Below are 17,993 nucleotides of genomic sequence, written 5' to 3' on the forward strand. Positions count from 1 at the left end.
GAGATTATTAAATTGTCACGTATAGTTACCACCGTTGCCAAGCACCAGTGACCTCTCCAACTCTATCAAATCATCATGGAACAAGGGAGTCATAGCAAGCATGAAATTCCTGTCGGAGACTCCGACCCATGTGACCAACGGTGTGCAGAGTATTTCGGGAACCATGCGAGGTTACATAGAGCAACAAAGTGTATCTGAGAAAAGTCAATAGCGTTTTCTAATCCTATATTGTGGATTTTAGGAAGACTAACATCATTGAATATCATTGAGCTGTTAGCTTCAACTCCTGCCATGTTAATTTAGATATCTATACACTGTTAACGGCTCTTTATTGAGTTTTTTCCTTATTTATTTATTATATGCTGAATAAAAATTTTATTATGAAACAATATACATATTAAGTCAATCAATGATTATCAATATTTATTATGAAATATTTATTCGGCCACATTAATATCAATTTACAGCCAAAATAATCAGATTTTAAGTTATTTAAGTTTAGTTTACAGTAATTTCGACACATAGAAATAATTACACAATCCATGAGTTATGTACATATATGAATATTTATTCCCTCTGAAATGTTGTACAAACTGTCGCCAACTATGAATCTCGCTCGACATTTACACGCTTAACTTACGTCAACGTACATTAACATTAACTTACGTTAACGTTAATTCACGTTGACGAAGTGTCAATTCAGTCCCTAAAATTCAAAGTGATACTGATGCGTCTGGTTTCTATATTATGGTTCGGACAGATACAAAAAGAAAAATAAAAAGACTGAAGGCTGAGAGAATGCAACTAAATGCGAAAGTTTCGTCATGAGTCGCAGTACATACTGGTCCCCAAAATAGTAATAGTATCGTGTAACTATGTTACAGCAATACTTAATCGTAATAATGTAATCATAGCAAACGTGTCTAGTATAAAAGGAACGATAAGGCAAAGATAAAACGTTTGATAACGAGTCGAAGAACGTACTCGCAAACGGTCCGTACGTGGAATCTTAAATGCCGATACGAGGGATCTCGTGGCGTCAAAAATAAACTTTCTTTTTCTCTTGTTTTTAACAACAATATATAGTATCTCTCGCGAGGTAATCTAATGTTTCAGAGCGTATACGAGAAATCGAGTTTCCCCGATCCTTTAACCGATTGGTTACGCGGGTCCTGCCCGTTCTTCATCCTCAGAAATGGACCCAATTCGCTAACTCGTAGCTTTCGCAATTACAATTTAGTTCTGGCTTTCTTTCTCTGAAATTCACAATTTCCCTGTATTTTGTTAGAAAAAAGATCTCGATATTATTCGTCGGTTAAAGGATCGGGGATCGCGCGGTGCAAAATGCTGCCGCGCGAAGTCAAAACTCTTAAATTTTAACCCTTTTAAAAACTTTTAAGTACACGCTTACGTATGTAATATATACCTATCTCCCATATATATATATATATTTGTATAATTATAATCTTCTTTTTTTTCTCGTAAACTCAACGGGTGACTCTGTGGGCCAAAGTCCACTAGCACGATGCAAAGTACGGCTCACTTTCTGGGCTGCTGAATAATGATAGGACGCGAAGAGTGCGCCGGTCGTGCGTCGTGCGTCGGTGTGGGCTTCTCGTGGAAGTGCTGCACCGCTTCCGGTGGAAAATCGGCGTTTCCTTTGGCCGGGGCACCGCTGATCATTATCGTCTTCGGCGGACTGCAAACGTCAAAATCACTTTTCTCATTTTTCCTACGTACGATAGGATAATATTGAGTTATGGATTACTTTGGCAACACCTTGAAAGTAACATATAAAAAGCGCACTCGAAAATGTTAATGATAATTAAAAATGATTTTAGAACAACCAATATATTCTTGCGATTGTATATATGATTATATATTTATATCTGGAGGAAAAGATTGGCGATCATTTATCTTATTGATTTCTTGTCGCGTGCAATATCGTTATATTGATGTATTGATAATTGTGATGATTTAGTACGATGAATAAAGATATACATGCTTTGTTAAGTAAACATTTCTGATATATATACATTACTGATACGATATTCAGTTGCGAACAGTTGGATTAATTCTTTGTCTTCGAATTAGAGAGTGATCTCAAGAACATATGTTACATGTTTTTCAACGCGGAAATGGAAGAAAATCATTTTTATTTATCATTACAAGCTCCGAGGAATTTTATTGGGATTTTGCATGGCGTGATTAGTCGTCGAATTATATTTTAAATCCTTTTCTTCGTTTGGCGCTCCGTATAAATATAATTTAACTCCTTCCGTGTAAATGTTTTTTCAATTGTAACACGTTTAAATTTTCGATTGCGCAACATTGTGTTATGTAAGTGCGAAGCGCCGATAATCATAACTTATCGTCAAAATTGGCGTCGCGCAGGAATGGAATAATCGGCCAAGTCGTGCAAATATTTTATGCCTTGCAATTCTTTTACTTCGTATCTAAGAATACAAAAGAGAAAGAACCGACGACGTTGCCATATGTTTGATACCCCCGCGAGCCGGATGTATAACGTGGGCAGGCTCGGTTCTGTGATTGCGGAGGCCCAGGGGAATAATTATGCATGTCATTAGAAATGTAAGCAATATGTAGCTACAAAGAAGAGGCAATAAAAGATCGCCATTGTAGAAGAAATACGTGTCATTTATCAATCGTTTCAGACAGTTGGTTTGACAGTCGATTGACAGTAATATCTAATTGATTGTTAGGACTATTGATTAAAGAGAAAGATTTATGTAGAAGAAAAAATCGATGCTATCAATATTTTTTACCGTTATTTATACAATAAGTGGCAGACAGTAAAAATTGATAACAACCGTAAAACGGACTCGCATCTATTCTCACAATACTAGAATGTTTCCCCGGAATATCAGAATTAAATCACATATTGATCTTAATATTGGATTGCCAAATCAATTCCGTGGATGTCGTTAAAATGTTAAATCTTTCCGTCGCGTCCCCCATTCGTCCCTCTTAAAACCGACCCTACGCGGCGAGCCGCCTGTTTTCGACGCCGCGGGAAGCCGCTAATCGCAAAATCCGTTGAGGGACGGGCGTTGAGATTTTGGTGACGTCGCGACAAACATCGGGCCCGAGATCTCGGTCTACATCACCTGCTCGACGGCTTGCTCTCCTCAACATCCTTGCTGGGCTTCGTCTCGCGCTCGTCCTTCGGCGTCTTGTGCTGCGTTATCCTCATGCCGCCCGCCTTAACTGAAAAAAAGAGGCAGAAGTCGCGCGAGAGACGCGCGGCGCGGCATTAGATGTCGAGCACGGGAGCGGAGGACCCGACCTTGGAAATCGAATCGCGATCGACAGGTGGCACGTCAACGCGCCATGAGAGCCGCGGAATAAACGCGGCTCTAACCCCGTCTTTCCGCGCGGTTTCCGCAGGGCGGACGTGTGGGAATCGCTAACCTGCCGGGGGATGACCGCCCTTCAGCCTGCACTCGTCCGTGCCGCTCGACATCCCGTCGTTCTCGCGTCGATTCGGAGCCACGGTCGAATTTCCCGTCGCAATACTCGCAATATGCTGTGCCAACACGCACTGACTGACTCTCTCTCACTGCTCTCTCCCTCGCCGATCCAGTGGCGATGATAGCGTGGCATCCAATTCCTGCCCGACGCCTTCGTGCGCGTATTGCCGGTACTGCGTCGCGCTCTACGAAAAGACGTAGCAGTGGGAGGGGAGGGGGTAGGGTTTCCACACACATGCTGTTTATACTTCTCTCGCGGTGCCCGGTGCCTCGTTTCGAATATACGCATGGTGGCGACAATAATGATCTATGACAATCTACGTGTTTAGTGTTAACAAAAGACATAAGAAATAAAGATATTTAGATAATAAAGAAATAAGAAATTAAAGTATATAAATTCATTAAACTCATTATTTTTATATTAGTTTATAATAATTACGTAACTAATTAATTTTTTTTTTAATTAAAAGACCAGACATATTCAATTTCTTTATATTTTTAAGTATGTATCTGATGATAATTACTATAAATAAGTTCTGGAAAGTTGTCTTTTACTTTTTTAACGTCTGCTGCGAAACTTTGGATACTTGAGTAACTTGGATTAAAAATTGAAAGAAAGCCAAATAGTGGTTAATGTTTATGCCAGATATTACGTATTGTCACGATTGTGGACAAATTGACGTTACATTGCACATTTGATCAAATTGTTTAATAGTTTTAATAAGAAAGCGTTGATTTTTACGATTGATTATAAATTACACGGATAGAAATAATTCCGTTTTATTGTGTAAACGATTAATCTGCACGTACAATGCATATTTAATAATTAAATCTAGGAGGAGGTGCTCGGCTCTGCCAATTTTTTCTCTTCGCCGTACGCATAATGCAAGTCCTTGGAATCCTCGTCTGAGATATGCACCCAGCCAGTCGATTTCATGTGATATACTGTAAAATAAAATGTATATTAAGTTATTGCGATATCGTACAAAATTATACTATACACAATATACCTCTCATCATTTTATAACCGACCTCTTATGATACCGCCGGAATAGGCGTCTCTGTGCGTGGCGTGGTAGATCGATCTTCTTCCAAGTTCGTATGCCTGTTCGTCAGTTAAATCCCACCGGTAACCGGAATCCAGAACACCGAACGCGAACACTGATCCGGAGCCTACGCTGAAAACCTTTCCCGGAGTACGAGTGCCCTCGGAATCGACGTAGTAAAGTCCGGGACCACGCTTGTCCCATCCAGCCAGCATCATACCTACAAAAGGATTACATGTACGAACTCTTGCATATATCCCACGACTAAATTCTGTATAATGTAAATTTTTAATCTAATATCTCACCAATACTCAGTCCCATTCCTTTGAAATTATAAATCATGTTCGACAAGAGTTTACTCGCTGCCGCGATGGAGATGCGCTCTCTGTTTCTGAGCTCGTACATGCGGCACTGCCTTGCTAAAACTCGATCCCAGTAGACGCAATCTGCGGCACCACCGGCCAGAGTGCCAAGAAGATAGTCATTGATCTCCACTATCTTCTTCATGGTTTGTGAACCTAAGGGACAAGGTAAAAGTCAATCAGTTTTTAATGTTTTCATCCTGTATAACCTGTATAATTTATCGTGCAAATATATAACGAGTTTTACCAATAAACTGTCCTCCTGTCGCACGCGAATCCACCGCCAGGATAATCCCGCCCTGATATCGGAAGCCCAAGGTTGTAGTTCCATGATCGAACTTGATCTTCAGGTTCTTTCCGGTCTCGTCGGTGCCTTGAGCTATACGACCAAGAGTTTCAGCTGGCTATGATGTAAAAAGAAATACATGTAAAGGATTAAAACTATTTAAATTAAAAGGTCATTTTTAGATTTTAACATAGGAATATTTTATATAATATATAAAATATAATTCTGCAAAGGCTTGTGCTATTAATTTAAAGAATGACTGTTGTCCTAATTTCATACAAAAATAACCTAGAAATACTTGAATTGTGTACTTAAAAAGAATCGTAGAAGACATTCAAAGAATTCGATTATTAACGTTATTAGTATCGTTATTAACAGCTGCTGCGACGTGATAACAATTGTCTACGTTAATTTGACAAATTGTAAACCGTAATTTGCGCGTTGCGAAGTGCGATTTGCATGATGCTGCAAATTTGGGTTACGATCGTTATTGCCCTTACATTGACGAACGGCGGCACCGCCAGTTGGAGGTTGTTGGTGAAATTTCTGGTGTACGCCTCGACCTCGCCGGCGATCTTGTCCTTTTCTCGCGAATATCCGAAATCGACGGCGGAGTTGATACCACAAACCTCGGCGAGCGCCATTTTTACCGGAGTGTTGACTGTCGACTGCTTGTCATTGCCTCAATTCCGACTGCTTCCGGTAGAGAGCGCTCGTGCCCATGTCAGCAGTCAGCGCCACAGCGCGATGGAAAATCGAACGAGAAATCGAAATCGAAATCGAAAAAAAAAAAACTTCTTGTCGAAGATTCGCAGGAGTCGAAAATATGCCAGCTCTCCAAAAGCAACTTCTTTTTTTACAATTGAGTTGTACAAATTGCCTGAGATCGCGGTTAAAAATGTTAAAAAATGGATTTGTACTTAAAGATATTAGAAATATATATATTGTTTATTTTTGTATTTTTGAGATAATTAAATCGCGGATAATTCATTTGGGCATTAATTAGAGAATGAACAGAGAAGAGGGGGGCACGCAATAGAATCAATCTTGTAAATTCTTGGAAAAGTTACTCACTGAATCTCTACAAGATTAATTGATCCTTTCATCAATCTGACACATTTTTTCCTAAAATAATTACAACGTATATTATCACTTTTGAGAGAGAAAAATATTAAAAAATAGAATAAGCGGTATTGTCATTTTTTATACAATTGGTTTTATAATGAGTAAGTAAAGGAGAAAGCATATGATGACTTCTACGATAAACTCTCATTAACTTTTAATCATCAGATTAATGATTAATTGAAGTGGAAAAAATAGCTTGTCGCAAAGTTTCTACGAATAATATAATTTTGTAATCTAATCTTTCTTTCTATATATTAAATATAGATAAAACAATAATTAATCTTTTTTCTAGTAGATAATAGTAGATAATAAAATAATAATGAGTATTATCTGATAATTAAGTTAACCGGAATTTGATCGCCTGAAGTTGTAAAATTTCTTAACATCCATGCAAGCAGAACAAAAAGTCAATAATGGCGTTAAGATAATGTTAAAGCCATTTTTAATAATCATTTTGGAGCCATTTTAACACCATTTTGACGTTATTATAATTTTTATATCATGATTGATTTGTGCGTAGGCATATGATAAATAAAATTTAATTTTTCATGTTTGAAAGATATTCTTTTTGACACATTTTTTTATACAACTAGGAAAGAGATGATAGTTTGCTGATGAAATTCTTATCTTATCTAAAAACCAATATATTGATAGAAATCACGGAATCAGAAATCAATTAAATAGCTTTTATATCAACTATATATCTTCGATTGTACAACTGTACCGAACTTGGAAGTTTCTACTTTATTTGCTCAATTTGACAATAGAATATAGGATCTTTTTATTTTTTTAATGAAAAAGGATATTTTCTTGATTATAATAGCAATCGCATTAAGGGGGGAGACTCATGTCTTTGACCCTTTTTTTTGATAATTTTTTGTAAAGAACTGAGAGTATTTATTGAATCCTAATAAAATACATGATAATGTTGCCGATCAAATGTACAAGAAAAAATTTTTGTATAGTAGAAAAAATACAAAGTGCAGCTGCCGCCATTTTGTATTTTTTCTACTATAAAAAAATTTTTTCTTGTACATTTGATCGTCAACATTATTATGTATTTTATTAGGATTCAATAAATACTCTCAGTTCTTTATAAAATATTATCAAAAAAAGGGTCAAAGACATGAGTCTCCCCCCTTAAATCGAACACGCTTGAGTTATTCGAAGGATATATGTAAATCAAAAAGATTGATATAATACTGAATGGTTTATAATACCGATTGTGTAACGCATTATTTTTACTTCTTTCTGATATAATATTATATTTCAGGTCCCTTGAAAATATATATATAAATGCAGGTTTTTTACATTTTTTTTCGATATTTTTTATATATTTATTCAATCTTTACGATCGGAGATAAAACCGCAGAGTCTCTCCGAGAACCGATAAGCTCGCGATGAGTTCGAAGAAGCGATCGAGAGTCTGAAAGCTCCGCTGTTTTCGTCGTAACAGCCTAACGCAGCCAACTTCCATAAAACAGAGCATTTTTATTACTGGCACCTGGGGCGTCAAGCGCTCGTCTCGAATACCAATGGACGGGGCCCGGTATACTCTTTTCGAGGGTCATCCGCGAGAATTCGTCGACCACGCACGGCCCCGCCGCGCGAACCAGACGGACGGCATACGTGCCTCCGTCGCGGTCGCGTTTTTCTTATTTGTATTCCGCGGGGGAGAAACGCGGTAGGGCCAGCATCGGTGGAGAAATCATAAAAGAGCCGTGTAGATAAGGCACGCTCACCTTGGCGCATCACGCGAGTTGCCCTATAAAAGAAACGGACACACCTCGCGATCCGATCAAACCGTATCGAAATGTCGCGTCCGATCGTCGTCGTCGTCGCACTCGCGATCCTGGGCCTCCTGCAGGCGGCTACCGCCATCGACTTGTCGCAAACGAAGAATGTCCAAGTCGACTTCAGCGAGAGGGATATCGTGCCGAAAACGGCGCTGGTGAGTTAATAATTAATTTATCACACGTGCTTTTCGAAAAGACAAAAATCCGCGAATATGCATATAAATGGCACGGATTAAAGCACGCTTTAAACCGCATCGGATCTCAAGGTGGGAGATCTCTCTATTTATAATTTTATATGTTGTGTTTTTAATACATGGTGTACATGCTTCTAATTTTTCATACTACATATAAAATAGAATTCTATTTTAAATTCTGATACAAATAAGAATTGAATTAATTTTTAATTTTAAAATTTAAATTAACTTTCTTTGAAGAAGCATAATGTATCTTACAAATCGTAAGATATGATAGTAATTTTTATGTCAGTTTCTTTGAAGAATCAAAATTGTATACTAAAACAATCTATAATCTTTAACATTTACAGAAGAAAATTAACGTACTTTTTGATTTGGATGTTTTTCTTCATAGGCATCATTATCAGTTCTTATGGTGCAAGATAATCTTTAAGACTTATTGTATAAAAATAAATCTATATATTATGTTATGTATATGCATTCCCTGTTAGAATATAGAAAGATTATAGTTTCGCGAAGAACAATCCTAGAAAAGTTTCTTGGTAATCATTAAGAAAATTTTATGTCTTATGCCACGTCTGTACAGAAAAGTCTTGTGCCCGAGACACACGCTGCTTCAGGATTCATCGGAAATCTCGAAATTGGAAGAAGATATGCCGACGAATCAGTCTTCCGCCGAGTCATCGAGTTTAACAATCCAACAAACACTGTTCAATCATCTACCCTATCGCTAACCGTCACTAATGGTGAGAAAAAAATGTGTTACTTTATGAATCAAGCTTATAATTAAAAAATATTAAGTAGCTGTAAGCATCCATTGATCTTAAATATATTCTCCTTTGTGCAGGAATTATCCATTACATTAGTGTGGTGAACGACAGTGGCAGCTACGCGGTAATATGCGACGAACCGGGGACTCTGGGAAAATCCAGAGCCAACATCAATATTCGCGCCTCTGCCAACACGAAATCCTACCTCACGATCGTCGTAGCAGCGCATTAAACAATGCATTTGTATTTGTAACAGAGAAATAAAATAAACATTGCATCTTTTTCGTTTCCCGCGAGAGTTTATTAAATTGTGATAAGAAATTTCTGTACCCCTATGTATTCTTGTTCTGCACGAAAATAAAATAAAAGTCTTGAGAGGTCAGCAGCAATATCATTGTACATATAGCAATTCACATGTTTGAACGATAAAAAGCATTCTCTTAGCTTTATTAACTTATTTTTTATAATATATGGATACTTTCATCAATGTAAAAATAAATTCTCATTGATCGATTGCGTGAATCAATGGGCCGCTTTTCGTAGATAGGCATGTATAAAAATAGTCCGTAAAAGAACGGTGTGATAAGTATTGCATAATAAGCGTGTCATTGGAAAATCATTCACGCGACTCACGTATCCACGCTTCGACATCGTCACGCGTTAAATGCAAATTTCGTGAATGCCGTTTTCGAGGTGTTACACCAACAGAAAAACATTCTTCCGTGAACTTAAACGCGATTCTTGCATCTTGCTTCGAAAAGGTGTTAAAAACGGACAAGTGTGTGACACGCAAATGTTTTGCGTGGGAACAGACATTTTGTTTCGAGGGCATATGTGAACCGAATTAATTTTTTTCTAAATAAAAAAATATTTTATCTCAATGACACTTTTATCTAATTTAAGATTTAACATTTAGAATTTAAGATGCACCTCATATCGATATACGGACACGTTACACGTGGGTAGAAATTCCTAAATGGAAACGAACGACGTCGTCAAATGTATTTTACTCTCTCCTTTTGCCGATATTAGATTCGTAGGCGGGCAAGTTGAGGATTAAATAAAATCACACGCCGAAACCATAATCCCAACATTTCGCCGAACTAGCTAGCTCTTAATGCGTCACATAAATTTTCCTCTTTTCTTATTTGCTTTGCCAATATATAGGTATACAAAACTGCAGACATCTCATCGAGGAATTAATCTTCATTCTTCTTTTTGCAATTTAATCTTTATAGTTATGTAAAAAACTATCATAGAATATTTTCTCTTTGAATAAGAAGATGAAAAGATTTTTCGATATTGTATCATCTGTATTATATATTATTGTATATTGATAAAAGATAGAGAAGAAAATTGTGAGACGCACAATAATATTTCGAAAAGCGATATAGCGCCGCTTTTCTGCTTTAAATATTGTAATCTTAGAGATATTTTATTTATTGTAAATTCGCGCGCGCGCACATTCCTTTTATAGCACTAATTCGAATTAGCACTGACAAATTGTCACTGTCACTGCTATTCTTCCTACTATCATTCTCGTTACGTGGCTAAGTCTCGACTGCCTCGACGAAAACGACCCTGCCATTGCAGATTCGTTAATAATGCACGGTCAAAATATCCAGCGATTCTTTTCTCTTTCAAAGACGAAATTTTTTTAGCGATATAGCGATGGCAAAAAGTATCTGCAAGCTGCGCGCTTTCCATGGGTCTTTTGAATTTTTCAACGGTTTCACTCATTTCGTCTTCTTGTTACGAACAAAGAAAATTTTTTCTTGTACGTCGCGGTTGCGACTGTTCATTTGCGGGATCTTCGACAGCAAAAGGAAAAAAAGAACGAAACGTAAAAAGTATGTTTCTGCCGATCAGTGAACTTGGACCTGCTCTTTTTGCGCGCTTCCATTATAATTTATGCATCATACCCTTTCGCCAAATGAACACTTTGACGAGACGATAATGGTGCACGTTCTTTCTGGCTGTTACAATATTTATGACGGTGCAAGGTATCGCGTGTCAAGAATTTCGTCGGAGGCATGCGTGATAATAATGTTCAAACGGTGGGGATAATATCGTTGAGACGAAGGAAGGCCAGTAATCCTTTGACCAATGGATCGTTCAGACGAATATAATGGTATTAATTCTTTTTCGTTATTATTTAATAATTCTAATAAAACATAGATGCAATATAAAATTATATCTCTCGTCATAATTCAAGATTATTATATCAAGTTTTTATTTTTGTAAGGGACAAGAGAGTACAATGCGGAGCGAGATGAATAAAAAAGACATTTTGAATTTCAAAACAATTAACGTACTTTTTTCTAAAAGATCGCATTACAGATAATGAGATAATACATCGCATTTTATTATTAAATTAATCTGCTGCATCTGTAACACGATGATTAAAAAATAAATACTTTGATTTTATAGTGTCAAAATCTTTTATATTCTGCAATTTCAATATTTCTCTCTCTCTCCTCTCCTTATGTATTTTTTTAATTTTTGAGTCTGCAACTATGAGTTCTTATACAAAAGTAATATAAATCTGTGAATTTATATGTCAATCTTATATACTTAATATTTTAATGAAAAAAATAAAATTTTTATTAAGAAATTTTATAATTGTGTATGTATATTCTCTTTAATTTTCAGGATTCTTACTATAAAGTTATAAAAAATATATATAAGCTTACGGTGTACGGTGTATTAATATTTTAATAAAAAGTTTTAAAGTGAATGTGTGAAGTTTTACAGTGTAATGTGATATTCAAGTCAGCAAATTCTAATATATTTAATTGCTTACATATAGATTTGGAATGGGCGATCAGCCTGAACCGTTGCATGTTGAAAATTATCGGTTTGTGGCCGGAAGAAACCAAAGCGCGAATTATTTAATTCTATGACATGGAATATTTTTATAATTTTAACTGCAAATAAAAGATACTTAAGAATCATTATAATTTTTGAAGATATAAACTTCAAATAAATAATGATCGTCGTATATGTGCTATTCAAACTGTATAATAAATTACCACCGACTTAATAGCCTTGAGATTTGCAGTAGAAATTATAAAAATCATACTTTTTGTAATTATTAATAAATAGATTTAATTCTCAATAAATTTAACTGTTCTGCAATTGACATAATTTAAATAATTAATCCCATTTCTCCTCAATTCTGAATTAATTCCTCAACGAGTAATTAGTGTATATATAAAACATATTTTCTCAGTCGGAAAAAATACATCGTGCCACGTACGACTACAAATGGTATACACTGGAGCCAAAGAAAGCAAAAAACTTGACGTTAATCATGCTCCGTGTAAAGAAACCAGTCAATATTACAGCAGGAAAAACATTCCCGATGACAATGTCCACGTTCTGCAACGTGAGTTGTGTGGAACATATAAAATATGCAATAATCTTTTTATTTTACTTGAATTATGAGACACTATTTGTTTTAGATCATTGTACACATTATAATTTTCGAGCAATATATTTCGTTCAAGTATTTAATATTTTACGGTTATCTAAAGGATCAAATGTTTCAGTTGCTAAAAACATCAGCGGGCTATATATCCGTGTTACTTGCCAATCAAGATTAATATCGACATAATTAGAGGATAAATTAGTTGCTTGTTTAGTACCACTTACGACGTAAGATAAAAAATTTGTTTATATAAATATGCTATGTATTGCAATATACGAGAAAGTTATGTGGATAATTAGAAATATATTTTTTTTCCACATATCATGCTTCTCTATCATTGCATTTTGATTATGCAATCCAAACATCAATCCTGATATCAACTATTGTGATAGCGTGGATAAAAAATTAACGGGATAAACAAAAATGATTATATAAGATAATATTTAAGCAAGTATATTACTTTCTTCATAATCATAAAAATTACTTTTCTATGGTATCTGCCTGTTTTTGAAGTAGTAAATCTCCTTTGGGTTTCAACTTGTTGTCCAGAATTTGTTGTGTTTTTTGTTCTTTCTCTTTTTGCAATCTAGCATGTCTTTCAACAGCATAATCTACCTCTCCAACTAATTTGATAATTCTTGCCTGGAAATCGATACAGTAAGTATATGATTTCATAACAAGTAATAATCTCCATTTGTTTTACATACCGCATAACCACGTTGTTTATCTAAGCGTGCTTTTTGTCTTATTCCAAGAGGCGTAGGTCTCCCATCTTTAAATTTATAATCTGGCAAATTTGTCAACAGACCAAAAGTATTTGGATTAGCCGTTAACCCACGTCTAAAAATGTAATATACCAATTAAACAATTACAACTGTAAATTATACATATGGAGGGGTAAAAACCACAGTGGTGTAAGTCAAATTTTTAAGAATATTTTTTCGTGTGCATTAGATGCAATTTATATATTGTATAGATTGCATCTATGCACGCGAGACAAAAAATTTAACATACACCACTATGACTTTTACCCCTTCATATATCTAATAATAATAAGAGAAATATGCATATATCAATATCATTAAAATAACATTGCATTAAAACATATATTGATAAATTTCATATTCTGCATGTAGATTAATTCAAACAAAACCAATTCTAATATTTTTATATACTTTTTACATTAGATATTCTTTATACATACAGATATACAATAAACTTGGGAATAATCATTTTGTTGCTTGATATGTCAGAACAATGTATATTAACGTTCTATATTTAAACATAGATAATTTCAAAAATCATACTTTTGTCTCCACCTCTGGTTCAAATATTGTACACAAGACTGATGAAACCCATTAACCACAATATTATAATCTGAAATAACAGATAGTATAAAACATCATTGATAATATATGATCGCTAATTACAAGTAATAAATGATTACATCATAAGAAATCTATTCAACAGAGTATAAATTTAGTAAAGAATAAATGTGACAATATTATAGCCGTAATAACTTTTTCTTCTTTAATACTAACTTATATGTTGTTCAACACGAAGTACAGCTCTAGCAGTCGATATCATATTTGACGACAATATTGTATATTAATTCGATAATAACATTTATTTAATTTCTTCTTACAAAATCTATATTTAGGTTAGGTTACACACAGCAAGTCTCGCCGCCACTGTCTCTCTCTCTCTCTCTCTCTCTCTCTGCAGGGATACCAATATAAAATGTTTGTTCTTTTCAGCTACACTTTACACACCCTTTTTCTTTCTAAAATATTTTTATTTTATATATTTCAAATATAGATAACGTAAGAATATGTCTACGAAGAATAAATATGAAAAATACAATTACATTTGGTACAATAAATAAAATTAATAATAAATTAACATTAGAGAAGTCACGGTTTTCTTTTATTTCTATCACGTATCAGTTATGTGCATATTACATACAAATTTATTATATACATTAATAGTTCTATAAAGAGACATTTAACCATGTACACCCGGAACCCGATATAAAAACTCCCCGTCGTCGTCGTAATAACAATCTCTGATCCGATACGTCATGCCTGGTTTGTAGAGATGCTTCGCGATCTTTATTGGCTTAGCATAGTTTAATTCTGTATCCGCTTTTTTCTTCCACACTTCGACCCTTGTATCTAACAAATTGTCATCCGCCCCAACGATATTGAAGTCTTTATGCTTGTCCCTAGAAGGTATAGAAATATCTCTGTCAGATCGTCGTGCAATCTTCGATGAAGTATCCTCCTCGGCGTGAGTTACCGCATTGTCGGATGCTGCGGCAATTTCTGCAGTTTGCATCTCTTGACTGGCTTCCACCTGCTTCCTATACACATTCAGTAGAGTGATACCTTCCTCCGGGGACTCCTGCTGTACATCTTCCAGCTTTGTCCTTACAAATTCGTCAAATGTAAGTGATTTACCTTCCTTAGTAACTGGCACATTTAATTTCTGCGAATTTCTACGCGATTGTAATGTAAAAGATCGTTCTTCGTTCAATGCAAATTTCTCTGTATTTTTCACAGCGGTAGGACTATCGGTTGTAGCGCTCGCAGTCAGTAAATTCTGATTTTCGGAGTAATCGGATCGACCTGCCACTTTGCTCGAATTATCCTCTTGCGATAATAATTTCGTATCGCTTTTCTTTTCCTTCTCATCTAAATAAGTTTGTACAATACTGGAGAACAATTGACTCTTTGGTTTCTTGAACTCCACCTTAGGGACAAACTGTTCCGCTAACGATTCTCTGTCTGTCAAAATAATTTTCCTGTTCTTAAATTTCATCAGGTGCTCACCGAGTATGGGATTCAACGGTAGTCTACCCGCCCGGAATTCCTCCCAATTTTTAACCGCCACATTGTCGTACTGCAAAACCTTCTCCACCGATTTTGGCGACCACTTAGTCCGCAGGATTTTTTGTATCGTCTCTGGTAAGGCAGGAAAACTCTCGCTGAGTTTCTCCACCGTCCACTCGTCGGGATTGTGATTGTGTAACTTACGAATCAACTCGTTTTCCGCAAATGTGAGAAAACGTGGCTCTTTCTCTTTGAAACACTTTTGGATGGCGATTCGTTGTTTAAGACGCTCCTTCCTGACTTTCGTCTCTCTGGAAAAAAGATTGATGCCGTCTACTAAATCAATTCAACGTGTTTCATTATATATAACATTTTTACAATTTTACACATTTTAGAAAATGATGTGAAGCAAACTCAGTTTAGGTAAAAGCAAGCTTAAACACTAGCTGTAAAATACTACATATATACATAAAATTGTATTACAACAATTAAATGCAATGCATAGAATCTTCGTGTAAGTACAGACATAAATATACCTTTCATACATCCTGTGGCTCATACCGATGTTCATAAAGTCCGCCTCGAATTCGCTTACGTCTTCAGCGTCGAAACCATCAACCGATTCATCCTTTTCTATCATTTCCATTCTTTTACGAATACCGGCGAGTGGCTTGGTTAGAGAGGCAGGAATTGCTCTCTTGCTAAACATTCTGCGTAATATCGTCGTCATCGCTCTGATTTCGCTCATCGTGGAGTCCAGGTTCTATCGTCGTGTGTGGGCCTTCCAACCTCAACTTGTTCGCAAATAACAACACACACCGGTCACCGGATCTCGATTGATGATTCTCGATGGTCCACACACGCGCGCCATCTGAGCTAATTAAAGAACCATTCAGAAATCAGACGGAGCACGGACTAAACAATTCGGACGGGTTAATTCTGTTGACACTCGCCTCTTTCACACTCTTTCACTTCAATTTCACTCGGAATAAGTATGTACGTATCATACATTTTCAAGCACATTAATATCAAATTAATCGAAACACATAATTCAATACATGAATTGTTCTCTTACAGCATACCCTCGTAAATATTTATATTGTTGTCTGAGGATACGTGAATATGAGGATAAGTGGAAGGACATGTAAACAAAATAAATCTGGAATAAAATATTTGGAAAACAGGGAATCGTTTTTCCACTGACAATGCCCTGTTGCTGCGTCACAGGGTGCCACAACAGAGCGGAAAAGGGGCACAAACTCTATAAGCTGCCTCAAGGACATAGGAATGAAACGAGACGAAAATTGTGGATACAAAATATAGGCAGAAAGGGCAAACTGCCATTAAATGCATATGTTTGTCGAGTAAGGATTTTTTTTATGTGTTACATTATGTATCGAGAATTGTAGCCTCTATAGTATATTCATATTAATGTTGGAGTGATGCATATTAATAACTATATGTAAGGAAATATTTTATTGTTGTGCACAATTCAAGTTACGCCTGTAGGATTCCAGGATTTAAGTAATATTATCGAACTGTCAGAATATTAATCGTTTTTAGGCTCACTTTACGGATGATCAGTTTGAGCTGAAAAGGGCAGACCATAAGAAGCTATTGAAGTGGAATGCTGTTCCTACAATATTCTCTCATTCCAGAACGATTAAACGCGAAAGTCCGTCAGAACAGAAAGCAGCTGTACTTACGAGGCATGAAACTAGCGATTCGCCGAAAAAAGCTACCGCGGAAGAGAGCTTGAAGACAGAATTCATAATAAAAACAGAAGTAGAAGAAAGCTGTAAAGATAATTCGGATGAAGTGTTGGCTTTAAAGTGCAAGTTAAATGCTTCCCTAAAAGAAATCCACACTTTGAGGACTACTATATTCCAGCTACAGGCAATAATAGAGAAATTAGTAGAGAAAAATTGTATGGACAAAACGTAACTGTGTCTTTCTAATAAGTGTAAGTTTAGCATCTTCGAGATGATGTACAGAAATCTGAGATTATACATCAATGACGGGTTGAAGAGTTATTTAGAAGATGGCTCAAATACTTTACATGACAATGTCGAACGACTATTTATTTAACTGATTCACTAATATGCTATTAATGAATCTGCAATCTAACAAATAAATTTTTACTTTTCACAGATTTCATAATTATTGAAAAAGAACAATCATAATAAAACGGCTATAATACAGTAGCAGCAAGCAGTTTAACCATGTAAAGTTTTATTGAAATATATAAATTATCTTCAATCATAAAACATTGACTAATAACTCTTCAACAAATGTGATATGTGACGATTCTTATTGCGTACTAAAAACAATATTTGCTTAACGAGTGTACAATAGTGTTAATTAAATATAGAAATAAAACCAATTTTTTATCAAAAAATCAAGAATGAAATATGATTATCCTAAAACAGATTATCATTCACTTCGTAATCCCGTCACTCATATGACTTTCAAGTCTTTCAACTCTCTAAATTAATCTATGAAACCAAGGTAGGAGTGATCAAATGCAAAACCTGTCAGTTGATCGTTCTTATACAGAACGTGTTACCCCAAGTTTAAGAGTGACATTACCAATGAATGTAATAGTTTAGTTTACAGTTTGCAAAATGTAGAAGATAAAATAATACATTATCAAAATGAGAGA

At 35.5% G+C, this 17,993-nt stretch overlaps 7 protein-coding genes across 9 annotated transcripts in view; 3 read left to right on the forward strand and 4 right to left on the reverse strand.

Moving 5' to 3' along the window:
- Positions 1 to 406, forward strand: part of LOC112465227 — a 747-nt gene extending 341 nt beyond the window's left edge. The window contains 2 exon segments of the mRNA XM_025032696.1: positions 1 to 21; positions 24 to 406. The exon segment at positions 1 to 21 is cut by the window's left edge and continues 341 nt beyond it. Coding sequence (XP_024888464.1) covers positions 1 to 21; positions 24 to 211 — 209 coding nt within the window. The 3' untranslated portion in view covers positions 212 to 406.
- Positions 407 to 543: 137 nt separating this feature from the next.
- On the reverse strand, positions 544 to 3,663 carry LOC112465228 (death-associated protein 1). Its single transcript, XM_025032697.1, has 3 exons — positions 3,433 to 3,663; positions 3,129 to 3,228; positions 544 to 1,699 (listed from the first exon to the last, which is right to left on the reverse strand). Exons 1-3 carry the CDS (start codon positions 3,482 to 3,484, stop codon positions 1,540 to 1,542), a joined length of 312 nt encoding a protein of 103 aa, XP_024888465.1. The 5' UTR covers positions 3,485 to 3,663; the 3' UTR covers positions 544 to 1,539.
- A 559-nt stretch (positions 3,664 to 4,222) lies between these two features.
- Positions 4,223 to 5,829, reverse strand: LOC112465208 (proteasome subunit beta type-5). Its single transcript, XM_025032663.1, has 5 exons — positions 5,686 to 5,829; positions 5,147 to 5,303; positions 4,843 to 5,055; positions 4,524 to 4,757; positions 4,223 to 4,436 (listed from the first exon to the last, which is right to left on the reverse strand). The coding sequence occupies exons 1-5, from the start codon at positions 5,827 to 5,829 to the stop codon at positions 4,324 to 4,326; spliced, it is 861 nt and encodes a 286-aa protein (XP_024888431.1). The 3' UTR covers positions 4,223 to 4,323.
- Positions 5,830 to 8,096: 2,267 nt separating this feature from the next.
- On the forward strand, positions 8,097 to 9,455 carry LOC112465222. Its single transcript, XM_025032688.1, has 3 exons — positions 8,097 to 8,261; positions 8,887 to 9,046; positions 9,148 to 9,455. The coding sequence occupies exons 1-3, from the start codon at positions 8,124 to 8,126 to the stop codon at positions 9,300 to 9,302; spliced, it is 453 nt and encodes a 150-aa protein (XP_024888456.1). The 5' UTR covers positions 8,097 to 8,123; the 3' UTR covers positions 9,303 to 9,455.
- A 3,482-nt stretch (positions 9,456 to 12,937) lies between these two features.
- Positions 12,938 to 14,210, reverse strand: LOC112465223 (39S ribosomal protein L52, mitochondrial). Its single transcript, XM_025032689.1, has 4 exons — positions 14,042 to 14,210; positions 13,808 to 13,877; positions 13,208 to 13,340; positions 12,938 to 13,142 (listed from the first exon to the last, which is right to left on the reverse strand). The coding sequence occupies exons 1-4, from the start codon at positions 14,085 to 14,087 to the stop codon at positions 12,981 to 12,983; spliced, it is 411 nt and encodes a 136-aa protein (XP_024888457.1). The 5' UTR covers positions 14,088 to 14,210; the 3' UTR covers positions 12,938 to 12,980.
- A 188-nt stretch (positions 14,211 to 14,398) lies between these two features.
- Positions 14,399 to 16,160, reverse strand: LOC112465233. The gene is made up of 2 exons (XM_025032704.1): positions 15,868 to 16,160; positions 14,399 to 15,642 (listed from the first exon to the last, which is right to left on the reverse strand). The coding sequence occupies exons 1-2, from the start codon at positions 16,077 to 16,079 to the stop codon at positions 14,505 to 14,507; spliced, it is 1,350 nt and encodes a 449-aa protein (XP_024888472.1). The 5' UTR covers positions 16,080 to 16,160; the 3' UTR covers positions 14,399 to 14,504.
- Positions 16,161 to 16,219: 59 nt separating this feature from the next.
- LOC112465234 (THAP domain-containing protein 4-like) lies at positions 16,220 to 17,937 on the forward strand. Of its 3 annotated transcripts, XM_025032707.1 has the most exons (4): positions 16,224 to 16,327; positions 16,409 to 16,695; positions 16,895 to 17,294; positions 17,483 to 17,937. In XM_025032707.1, exons 2-3 carry the CDS (start codon positions 16,537 to 16,539, stop codon positions 17,273 to 17,275), a joined length of 540 nt encoding a protein of 179 aa, XP_024888475.1. In that variant the 5' UTR covers positions 16,224 to 16,327; positions 16,409 to 16,536; the 3' UTR covers positions 17,276 to 17,294; positions 17,483 to 17,937. The 3 variants fall into 3 exon arrangements, with proteins under 3 accessions (XP_024888474.1, XP_024888475.1, XP_024888473.1); XM_025032706.1 differs by having other exon boundaries at positions 16,220 to 16,323; positions 16,895 to 17,937; XM_025032705.1 differs by having other exon boundaries at positions 16,895 to 17,937.
- Positions 17,938 to 17,993: the final 56 nt, after the last annotated feature.

This window comes from Temnothorax curvispinosus, unplaced genomic scaffold, assembly GCF_003070985.1.
Source record: "Temnothorax curvispinosus isolate PA1 unplaced genomic scaffold, ASM307098v1 QBEX01015018.1, whole genome shotgun sequence".
Taxonomy (NCBI): Eukaryota; Metazoa; Arthropoda; class Insecta; order Hymenoptera; family Formicidae; genus Temnothorax; species Temnothorax curvispinosus.